The sequence below is a fragment of the Rana temporaria genome, chromosome 5 (assembly GCF_905171775.1).
Source record: "Rana temporaria chromosome 5, aRanTem1.1, whole genome shotgun sequence".
Taxonomy (NCBI): Eukaryota; Metazoa; Chordata; class Amphibia; order Anura; family Ranidae; genus Rana; species Rana temporaria.
The window spans coordinates 19152426-19163912 of record NC_053493.1 but is presented as its reverse complement, the minus strand read 5'-3'; the positions used below and the strand labels follow the sequence as shown (position 1 = coordinate 19163912).

The 11487-nt window shown below is 47.0% G+C and overlaps 1 protein-coding gene across 2 annotated transcripts in view; it reads right to left on the bottom strand.

The window, feature by feature from the left end:
• Nucleotides 1–11487, bottom strand: part of CTDSPL (CTD small phosphatase like) — a 113735-nt gene that overhangs the window by 26855 nt on the left and 75393 nt on the right. The window contains exons 2-3 of one of the 2 annotated variants that reach the window (XM_040352239.1): nt 9237–9394; nt 2125–2157 (exon numbers count right to left, since the gene is read on the bottom strand). In XM_040352239.1, coding sequence (XP_040208173.1) covers nt 2125–2157; nt 9237–9394 — 191 coding nt within the window. The remainder of the gene's footprint in view (nt 1–2124; nt 2158–9236; nt 9395–11487) is intronic. The other variant, XM_040352240.1, reaches the window with a different exon arrangement.

Below are 11487 nucleotides of genomic sequence, written 5' to 3'. Positions count from 1 at the left end.
GGTTTAGGCTCGTTTTTTCAGACGCAAAATTTTGGGTTCAGACGCCAAACTTCTTGCGTTTCAAAGCTTTGGGAGGGTCTACAATGTCTTTGTTATGAAAGCTGATAGCCACAAACGCGGTAAAACGCCGATAAACGCGGCAAAAACGGGCGTTTTAAATGCCGGTTTTTGCCTTTGAAAACTTGAGTTTACATGTGTTTGCATTTGCTTCTCGTGTGCATGGGGCCTAAATAAGTAGCAGGACAAAAGGCTCAATCACAGCGCTGACGGTAAGCTTGCAGCTCTATCGATAAGATTATTTAGTCCAAGCTCGCCATTATATTAAACTCTAAAGAGCATTTCTTCTATCTGGTGAAACGCAAAGCCAGATAAAGCAAACTCCTGTCAAGCAAAACACATACGGTATATGTGTCTTTTTAAATGGAAAACTTAATTATTATTATTATTTTTTTAATATTAACTTTGTTAGGCATGCAAAAGACAGATCAGCTACACAAAAAATTTCCAATGCATATTAATGTTTTAAAAGACCTGAAGAAGCCTTTTTCAGCAAAACCTTGATGATTGGGATATACACTATATTGTCAAAAGTATAGTGACAACCTGCCTTTACACATGAACTTTAATGGCATCCCAGTCTTCGTCCATAGGGTTCAATATTGAGTTGACCCCCCTGTGTTTGTGGAAAACGAGCTGATATTTCCTCTGGCGCTGGTTACAATACCCAGTTATTTGGGGTATGGAGAAGCATGTGACCTCCTCCCCTGCTTCAGTGCTCTGGTAGATAGAAGCGGCTTCTTGCGTGTACTCCAGATTATATTGACATTTGCAGAGTTTTCAGCAAGCTTTAAGGCCGCATTCACACCTGAGCGTATCTTTTTTTAGGACAAAAAGTTGTGTGATTTTTGTACAGGTCACCAATGTGAGCCGATACCAGCCGGACTCGCCTGTAATACATATGCAGAAAAACACCTGTAATCTGCCATAAAAGAAGCTCATGAACTTTTTTGAGCTTCAGGCATTTTGCTTCAGGCGACAGAATGCTCAGATGTGAACAGGGGCCATTTAAATGAAGGAGATTTTGCTTGTGGGGTGTATAGGAACTTTCAAGAGCGATTTTTGAGCTGAAAATGCTCAGGTGTGAATGGGCCCTTAAAGTACCATTGGACTCGTGTTTGTGTATGTTGAACACAGATCCTAATGGGAGTGTCGATTGCCTCTTCAACTTCCATAGGAATCAGCATGGCTCTGACAGGTCCCTCCCCGCTCAGTGAGCGGTGACGGACCTGCCATCTTCTGGCTCAGCAGAGATCAACGGAGCGATCTGCCAAAGAGCTTACAACCTCTTTAAGTGGCCCTTGGCCTTCAAGAGGTTGGGCACCCCTGTGCTACTGTAATAGAGTGGATTATAGGATTTTACAAGCATGTTAACTCCGTTTACAGTGGGGACTCCTAACAGGCAGGGGGAGAGAAGACAGCACAATACATAGTAAGACCTACCCCGAAAATAAGCCCTACTGTGTCTTTTGCTGGCAAAATGAATATAAAACCCGGGCTTATTTTTGGGGAAATGCGGTATAAAAGCTAAAGTTCATGTGAAACAGGCTGTACGCTCCTATGGCTGTCATAGGGATTGCAGCGTGAGCTTTACTTGGTCAGGAGCGGACATAAATGGGTACACGTGTAAAGTGCGGAGTAATATACTGAGGCTATATAAATATAGGACGTTAATGAATGGATAAAAAAATAAAATGATCAAACGCTTCTTTGAAAGGACCATTTATCCCCAGCGCTGCTCCGATTGTGAAAGGTGTGCTTCCTCCCCCGCCTTAGACAGCTCTGAGAGCTTCCCAAAATTAATTCCACCCTTGCGTCATTTGGGATTTACTATGTTGGATAGAGAAATTACGCACATAAATATAAGTATGAACCAAGCAACAGTCAGGTAATAAAGAGAGACAAATTATTAGAAGGCAGACAAAACGTGAGAGTTATCACAGCAGCTGAAATCCGTTTTCTAGCAGAGATGTTAATGGAAGGAGGAAGAACAGAAAACACACAATAACAAGAAAGCAAAAATAATAAATGGCAAGAAGATAAAAAGGGTAAAATAAAAATACATACAGTAGGAATGGTAATGACTTGCGTCTGATCACCCTACGAGAGAACAAAAAAGCAGAAAGATTACTAAATGAGAAATCTACTGAAAGGGAAATGAAAAGGAAGCGCGGCGAGGACGACGCGTCACAAGGAGTTCTATAGCAGAGAAGGGACCACGTTCTTTTCTATGGCCACAGATTGCGCCTGTACCTGAGCAAGCTGGCTTATGCAAAACGCACCCCTGATAAAATGCAAAAGCTAAAATAATATAGTTTGAAATCGAATACGTTTATGGAGCAAACACCGCCAAGTAGCCTGAAAAGTGGCAAGAGCTAAACACAGTTCATAAGTCCGATAATCATATGACAGCTTGCTTGGCCTCAGAGCAGCTCCTCGGCAGATTGAAGGTTATCTGTAATAAAAGTAAAATGGACACCAGAGGGCGCTACTAAGTTCTCACAAATACACTTTTGAATGAATGGTCAAACATTCCCATAGACACTAGAGCTGCACGATTCTGGTCAAAATGAGAATCGTGATTCTTTTGCTTAGACTAAAGATCACGATTCTCAAAAATTGATTGCCAGAACCCCCCCCCCCCCCAAATAAATAAACCTGTGATTTATTTGAAAATACGAATATATAAAAAACAGACCAGTGATGTCTATAATGTTAAAGACCATATGACTCCTTTGAAAAAAGCAGAATCAAACTTTGATTCTGCTGTTTTCATAGGAGTTATATGGTCTTTAACAATATAGACATATCACTGGTCTGTTTTTTTTTACATTAGAAGCAGTACCGCCGGCAACCACTGGGTGGCGCATGGATACACACTAGAGTTGTATTGAACTGTGAGAGAAGCCCAGGCTGCTGACGCCTGTTCCGATATCGGCGGCATTTGCGTTCCAGGCTAGTTACGTTGGAATGGTGGCGACACATAAGAATCGCAAGTCATCCCGCGGGGAGATCGCAGGCAGGGGGGGAATCGAGATCGCGATTCTCTCCGCGATTAATCGTGCAGCTCTAATAGACACACTCCTAAACCTTGTGGACGGCCTTCCCAGAAGAGTTGAAGCTGTTATAGCTGCAAAGGGCGGGGCCAACTCAATATTGAACCCTACAGACTAAGACTGGGATGCCATTAAAAGTTCATGTAAAGGCAGGCGTCCCAATACTTTTGACAATATGGCGCATCTTAAAACCAAGGGAACTGGGGCTGAACTGTAGCAATCCAGGGAGGTGTAGAGAGAAGTCGCCTGCAGCATATAGAGCGACAACACCATCAGAGCCAGTTGGACAGCGTGGAAATATTGCCGGATAATGTCAGATTTCGGGTGTATGGTTACGCGTTTCAAGGCGGTAACGCCTCTTTCTCAAGCCTGTAGAAAAGGGGCCTTACTGTCTTGAAACGCGTAGCCACGGCCCCTTCCACACCCATGGCATCTGCCAGCAACCTCAAATATTCCCATGTTGCTCAACTGGCTCCAATGGTATTGTAGCTCTATATCAGGGATCCTCAAACTACGGCCCTCCAGCTGTTGTAGAACTACACATCCCATGAGGCATTGTAACACACTGACATTCACAGACATGTCTAGGCATGATGGGAATTGTAGTTCCTGAACAACTAGAGGGCCGTAGTTTGAAGACCCATGCTCTATATGCTGCAGACGGCTTCACTCTACAACTCCCTTGACTGCAGCAGTTTGGCCCAAGTACCTGAGATGACTTCCCTTGGTTTTAAGAGGCACTATATTGTCAAAAGTATTGGGACGCCTGCCTTTACACACACATGAACTTTAATGACATCCCCAGTCTTAGTCCGTAGGGTTCAATATTGAGTTGGCCCCGCCCTTTGCAGCTATAACAGCTTCAACTCCTCTGGGAAGGCCGTCCACAAGGTTTAGGAGTGTGTCTATGGGAATGTTTGACCATTCTTCCAGAAGAGCATTTGTGAGATCAGACACTGATGTTGGAAAGAAATGCCTGGCTTGAAGTCTCACTCTAACTTATCCCAAAGGTGTTCTATCAGGACTCTGTGCAGGCCAGTCAAATTCCTCCAACTCAAATGTGTTCTTCCATATCTTTATGGACCTTGCTTTGTGCACTGGTCCAAATCATTTGGTGGATGGGGCAGGGGGGGGGGATTATTCTTCAGGGGTTGGGCTTGGCTCCTTAGTGCCAGTGAAGGTAAGGCGTCAGCATACCAAGACATTTTGGACAATTTCATGCTCCCAACTTTCTGGGAACAGTTTGGGGAGGGCCTCTTCCTGTTCCAACATGACTGCACACCAGAGAAAAAAGCAAGGTCCATAAAGACATGGATGAGCGAGTTTGGGGTGGAGGAACATGACTGGCCTGCACAGAGTCCTGACCTCAACCCGAAAGAACACCTTTGGGATCAGTTAGAGTGGAGACTGCGAGCCAGGCCAACATTCCCATAGACACACTCCTAAACCTTGTGGACAGTCTTCCCAGAATAGTTGAAGCTGTTATAGCTGCAAAGGGCGGAGCCAACTCAATATTGAACCCTACGGACTAAGACTGGGATGCCATTAAAGTTCATGTGTGTGTAAAAGCAGGCGTCACAATACTTTTGAAAATATCTTTTTAAATGTGAGTGCATTTTTTACTGTTTTTAATATTAAGCGTTGACTTCCTACACTTAGAAGCACCCCCTGGGGTCCATATGACTCAGTTTGAAATGAAGGGTCTGAGGAGGTATTTTTTTTCCACTACAATGCTTTACATCCAGTAATATCACAGAAGAAAACCTATACATGCTGAAGCTGGTCATAGATGGCTGGATGTCTGGTTAGGTATGCAATAGTGCTGGACCGATGAAATGGGAATTGGTTCTAATAGATATAGTTTTACTTGAAGGAGTTGAAACCAGGATTAGAGTATGGTGTGTGGACCTGGTTCTGGTCCTAAGCCGCTACCTCTGATCCCGATACATAAATCACTTTACAGATGATCCACCCTTGGGTGTGAGCCAAGGAGTGCCTAGTACAAATGTTCTTGCTTAGAAACTGACTGTTCACAATGCTATTAGGACAAGCTAGCCCCAATCCAGCCTTAAAGTGGTTGTAAACCTCTGAAAAACAGAGTAGGGGGTGGAGCGGACTAGAGTAGGGGGGGTGGAGCGGACTAGAGTAGGGGGGGTGGAGCGGAGTAGAGTAGGGGGGGTGGAGCGGAGTAGAGTAGGGGGGGTGGAGCGGAGTAGAGTAGGGGGTGGAGCGGAGTAGAGTAGGGGGTAGAGCGGAGTAGAGTAGGGGGTAGAGTAGGGGGTAGAGCGGAGTAGACTAGGGGGTGGAGCGGAGTAGAGGGTGGAGCGGAGTAGAATAAGGGGTGGAGCGGAGTAGAGTAGGGGAGTGGAGTAGGGGGGTGGAGCGGAGTAGAGTAGGGGGGTGGAGCGGAGTAGAGTAGGGGGGTGGAGCGGAGTAGAGTAGGGGGGTGGAGCGGAGTAGAGTAGGGGGGTGGAGCGGAGTAGAGTAAGGGGTGGAGCGGAGTAGAGTAAGGGGTGGAGCGGAGTAGAGTAAGGGGTGGAGCGGAGTAGAGTAGGGGGTGGAGCGGAGTCCAGTAGGGGGGTGGAGCGGAGTCCAGTAGAGTAAGGGGGTGGAGCGGAGTAGAGTAGGGGGGTGGAGCGGAGTAGAGTAGGGGGGGTGGAGCGGAGTAGAGTAGGGGGGGAGCGGCGTAGAGTAGGGGGGTGGAGCGGAGTAAAGTAGAGTCGGGGGTGGAGCGGAGTAGAGTAGAGTAGGGGGTGGAGCGGAGTAGAGTAGGGGGTGGAGCGGAGTAGAGTAGGGGGGTGGAGCGGAGTCGAGTAGGGGGGTGGAGCGGAGTCGAGTAGGGGGGTGGAGCGGAGTCGAGTAGGGGGGTGGAGCGGAGTAGAGTAAGGGGGTGGAGCGGAGTAGAGTAGGGGGGTGGAGCGGAGTAGAGTAGGGGGGGTGGAACGGAGTAGAGTAGGGGGGGAGCGGCGTAGAGTAGGGGGGTGGAGCGGAGTAGAGTAGAGTCGGGGGTGGAGCGGAGTAGAGTAGGGGGTGGAGCGGAGTAGAGTAGGGGGGTGGAGCGGAGTAGAGTAGGGGGGTGGAGCGGAGTAGAGTAGGGGGGTGGAGCGGAGTAGAGTAGGGGGGTGGAGCGGAGTAGAGTTGGGGGGGTGGAGCGGAATGTATTAAAAAAGGACAAAACCACTAGAATTTTTTTTTTTTTTAAATAGATCTAAAACCCAGTCACTATGATCTCATTGGCTACAACGTGTGTAATTAAAGTCAAACTCGCAGTGTTCACACCCCTGGCATGTACTTACCCAGCCATGCTCCCTTGCCACCTACCCATGGCAGCATGTCATAGACAATCTTTTGGGCCTGGTAAATGGCCAGCCAGGCCTGGGAACGGTCACATAGTGGGGCTTATATGCTCCTTTATACCCTGGAAGCCCCTCTGCATTGTGGTCGGGAAGCAGGACCAGGTCTCTTTAAGCGAATTAGACGAATTCAAAGTGGAACTCCAATCTTTCATGACCATCAAAGGTCTCAAGCTGTTGCCATCACCTGGCTGACCCCTCTGGCTCTGCTTCCCCCCTGTATGCCAGTATGCAAACCTTTGACGTAAAGGTGCGATCCTTTCATATGACACCGGCTGAACTCCACGCACACAACCCGCATGTGACAACTATGGCGTCCAGCAGTCTATAAGGGGACAAATGACAGCACCAGAGGACAGCATGTGACAACCAGTGCAGCTGCTTGAAGAGAAGAGGAGACTCCTGATGACAGATGACACCCTGAATGAGGTCTTCCTCTACAACGGCCCGAGATCCTAAATGACCCCAACACTCCACGGCTTTCATAGCACCAAATCTCAATGAATTGGCTGCACGACACACGAGAAATACTGCCCTGGAACCGCTTCTAAATGTTGTAGGCTTTTCTATTCTAAAGAAGAGTGGGACAGGGCACAGAAGAGTGGGACAGGGCACAGAAGAGTGGGACAGGGCACAGAAGAGTGGGACAGGGCACAGAAGAGCGGGACAGGGCACAGAAGAGCGGGACAGGGCACAGAAGAGTGGGACAGGGCACAGAAGAGCGGGACAGGGCACAGAAGTGGCACATAAAAAGATGAATAAAATCCCATGTACATAGGTATCACAGGCTCCTCCCATGTTCATAAGTATCACAGGCTCCCCCATGTACATAAGTATCACAGCCTTTCCTCAATACTTTGGTGAAGCTCCTTTGGCACCAATCACAGCCTCCAGTCTGTCTGAGTATGATGCTACAAGCTTGGCACACCTATTTTTGGGCAGTTTCTCCCATTCTTCTTTGCAGGACCTCTCAGGCTCCATCAGGTTGGATGGGGAGTGTCGGTGCACAGCCATTTTCAGATCTCTCCAGAGATGTTCAATCGGGTTCAAGTCTGGGCTCTGGCTCGGCCACTCAAGGGAGATTCACAGAGTTGGCCCTTAGCCACTCTTGTTATCTTGGCTGTGTGCTTAGGGTCGTTGTCCTGCTGGAAGATGAACCTTCGCCCCAGTCTGAGGTCCAGAGCGCTCTGGGGCAGGTTTTCTTTAAGGATGTCTCTATACATTGCTGCATTCATCTTTCCCTCGATCCTGACTAGTCTCTCAGTTCCTGCCACTGAAAAACACCCCCACAGCATAATACTGCCACCACCATGCTTCACTGTAGGGATGGTATTGGCCAGGTGATGAGTGGTGGCTGGTTTCTTCTAGATCTGGCACTTGCCATTCAGGCCAAAGAGTTCAATCCTTGTTTCTATGGACACTCGCAATGTGGCTCAGCCTCTCCCCTCCTTACAGGATTTGATTGACAGCCAACGGCTCATAGCTGCATGTTAAGGCTGCATTCACACCTAGGCGTATATACGCCTGAAGCGCGACGCTTGTGCAGCTGGAGGGGCGAATTTGCATTGATGTCTATGAGATGGTTCACATCTCACGCCGAACGACTGCCGCCTGAAAACAAGTCCCGGACTCTTTTTTTCAGGCGGCTTTCGGCTTAGAAATCGCGGCAAAATAAGCCGTGTTACAGTGTGAATGCAGCCTAAGCGAGAACTGCAATTCTCAGGCACAGCTCTGGATTGAGATTAGGCTCAGGTAAGCATTTGCGGGGGCGGGATGAGGTGAACAGTTTTTTTGTTATCTTAATGCAGAAAATGCATTAAGGTTAAAAAAATAAAAAATAAACTTTCTACCTTTACAACCATTTTAAGGGCTTCAAGTGGAGTTCCACCCAAAAAATGGAAATTCCACTTTTTGGAATCCTCCCCCCTCCTCTGGTGTCACATTTGGCACCTTTCAGGGGGGAGGAGGGAGCAGATACCTGTATAATACAGATATTTGCTCCCACTTCTGGGCATAGATCACCTTGGTGATCGAGGTGACCTGCACCACTTCCACCGCCTATTCTGTCCTCCCCCACTGTCTTCTGGGAAACACACAGCAGGGACCAGTGGGAATCGTGCATGCGCAGTAGGGAATCGGGAAGTGAAGCCACAAGGCTTTACTTCCTGATTCCCTCACCGAGGATGGCAGTGGCAGCAGCCGAGACATGGCGGGCACCCTGGACAGGCAAGTGTACTAATATTAAAAGTCAGCAGCTGCAGTATTTGTAGCTGCTGGCTTTTAATATAAAAATATATATATATATATATATAAAAAAAATATATGTATAAAAAAAAAAAAAAAAAAATATATATATATATATATTTTTTTTTTTTTTATACATATATTTTTTTATATATATATATATATATATATATATATATATATATATATATATATATATATATATATATATATATATATATATATATATATATATATATATATATATATATATATATATAGTAGGCGGACCTCCGGTTTAACTACACGAATAAAGATAAAATAAAATTAAATTAAACAAAGGATAATAAATAAAACAGAAGAAGTGGCAGCAAACAAATCCTATAGCAGTTGGGGGTACATGATATATTTATTTAACTCTTTATTAAATTTTGATAACAGGTGAAATATATAAACATTAGTTCTCTATTGAAGCAACCTTTTTTTTTTTTTTCCTTCTTTAATGACAGATTATGCATGAATAAAGCGCTAGCGCTAAAACATTTACCTTTTGAACGCCTCCATTTTCTTCCACCAACGGAGGCAGCGGGCTGGTGTTATTATTGGAGGATGGCGGCTCGACGCTGTAGCTGCGGAAGCAGCAGAAGAGTGAGCTGAAGATGCTTCTGTTTCGCTGCTTTTTCAGGCTGATATTGCATTGTGAAACTGCAGGACAAGAGAAACAGAAAAATACATAAGAAACCGAGTTCATCCGTGACTCAAGAGACGTCCACACTGCAACACATACACTGTGCATTACAGAACAACTCAACTGTGACTTTGTATTCCTCTCAGAAGAACCTCTCTCTCTCTTTCAGCTACAATTTTGTTTTTCTAATACTGCCTGTGTTACGTCAAGATTAGGCGACCCGTCAGATTTCGTAACGGAAATTACATTGTGTTACGGCCATCTTGGTACACCCGCGCTTGGCCACACTAGTCCGAAGTCACCAAGCGGACATCTTTTTACACCCACTGAAGGCTGGCATTTCACACTTATTTTTACCACTAAACTGCGCTTATATAGTGAAATACAGTTTTTAGAATTCCGTGACGCTGTTTTGAAGTTGAATTTTAAAGCGGAGGTTCACCCGTACATAAGACCTTTTTTTCCCTTAGATTCCTGCTCGTTTTGTCTAGGGGAATCGGCTAGTTGTTTTAAAATATGAGCCATACTTACCGTTTACGAAATGCATCTTCTCCGTCGCTTCCGGGTATGGGCTGCGGGACTGGGCGTTCCTATTTTGATTGACAGTCTTCCGAGAGGCTTCCGACGGTCGCATCCATCGCGTCACGATTTTCCGAAAGAAGCCGAACGTCAGTGCGCAGGCGCAGTATAGAGCCGCACCGACGTTCGGCTTCTTTCGGCTACTAGTGACGCGATGGATGCGACCGTCGGAAGCCTCTTGGAAGACTGTCAATCAAGAAGGAACGCCCGCTCCCAAAGACCCATACCCGGAAGCGGCGGAGAAGATGCATCTCGAAAACGGTAAGTACGGCTCATATTTTAAAACAACTAGCCGATTCCCCTAGACAAAACGAGCATGAAGCTAAGGGGAAAAGAGAAAAATAATCATCATTGGGTGAACTCCCGCTTTAAAAGCAGCGGCGAGCCTGCTGATCTCACAGGTTTGCCGATCTGACAGAACACTGCTGCTTTTAAAATTCAACATCAAAAGAGTGTCACGGAATTATAAAAACTGTGTTTCACTATACAAGCGCAGTTTAGTGGTAAAAATAAGTGTAAAATGCAAGACTTTGGTGGGTGTAAAAAGATGTCCGCTTGGTGACTTCAGACTGTAGGCTTACTGCGGACGAGTACAGGGTGTACCAAGATGGCCGCAACGGAACGTCACTAAGGTTGAATTTTCTGATGGGTAGCGGCTTTCTGATGGAACACCAGAGCCACATATGCAATGTACATGCTCTACATCTGTAAAATATGCCAGCTGTACGCTAGTGCTGGGCTGGTGGGAGCATTGCATCATGACTGGCCGCATTGACTGTAGAGAACAATGGACAAACACAGAGCTATCATGATTAGAAGTAGGGTTGTCCCGATACCGATACCAGTATCGGTACCAATACCGAGTATTTGCGGGAGTACTTGTACTCCCGCAAATACCCCCGATGCCTAAATAGAATACTTGCCCCGCTGCCGCCGTCGTATATCGCAAAGCCGCCGCCGCGTTAATCACCGCGCGGGGAACATTAGAGTCAGCTTTCGTTTGAATAGCCGTTTTCCCCGCCGCGCATAGACACTCCCTCTTGCTCGGGATTGGACGGATCTGTCCAATCGCGAGCAAGGGGGAGTGTCTCTATACACAGCGCGGCAGGGAAAACAGCTTATTCAAACGAAAGCTGACTGTAATGTTCCCCGCGCTGTGATTAACGCGGTGGCGGCATCATTTAGGTACGGGGGACATGGCTGCATGTGGGGGGACATGGCTGGATATGTGGGGGACATGGCTGCAATATGTTTGGGGACATGGCTGCGTATATGGGGGACATGGCTGCATATGTTGGGGGACAGGGCTGCATACGTGGGGGGACAGGGCTGCATACGTGGGGGGACAGGGCTGCATACGTGGGGGGACAGGGCTGCATACGTGGGGGGACAGGGCTGCATACGTGGGGGGACAGGGCTGCATACGTGGGGGGACAGGGCTGCATACGTGGGGGGACAGGGCTGCATACGTGGGGGGACAGGGCTGCATACGTGGGGGGACAGGGATGCATTTGGGGATATGATGGACAGT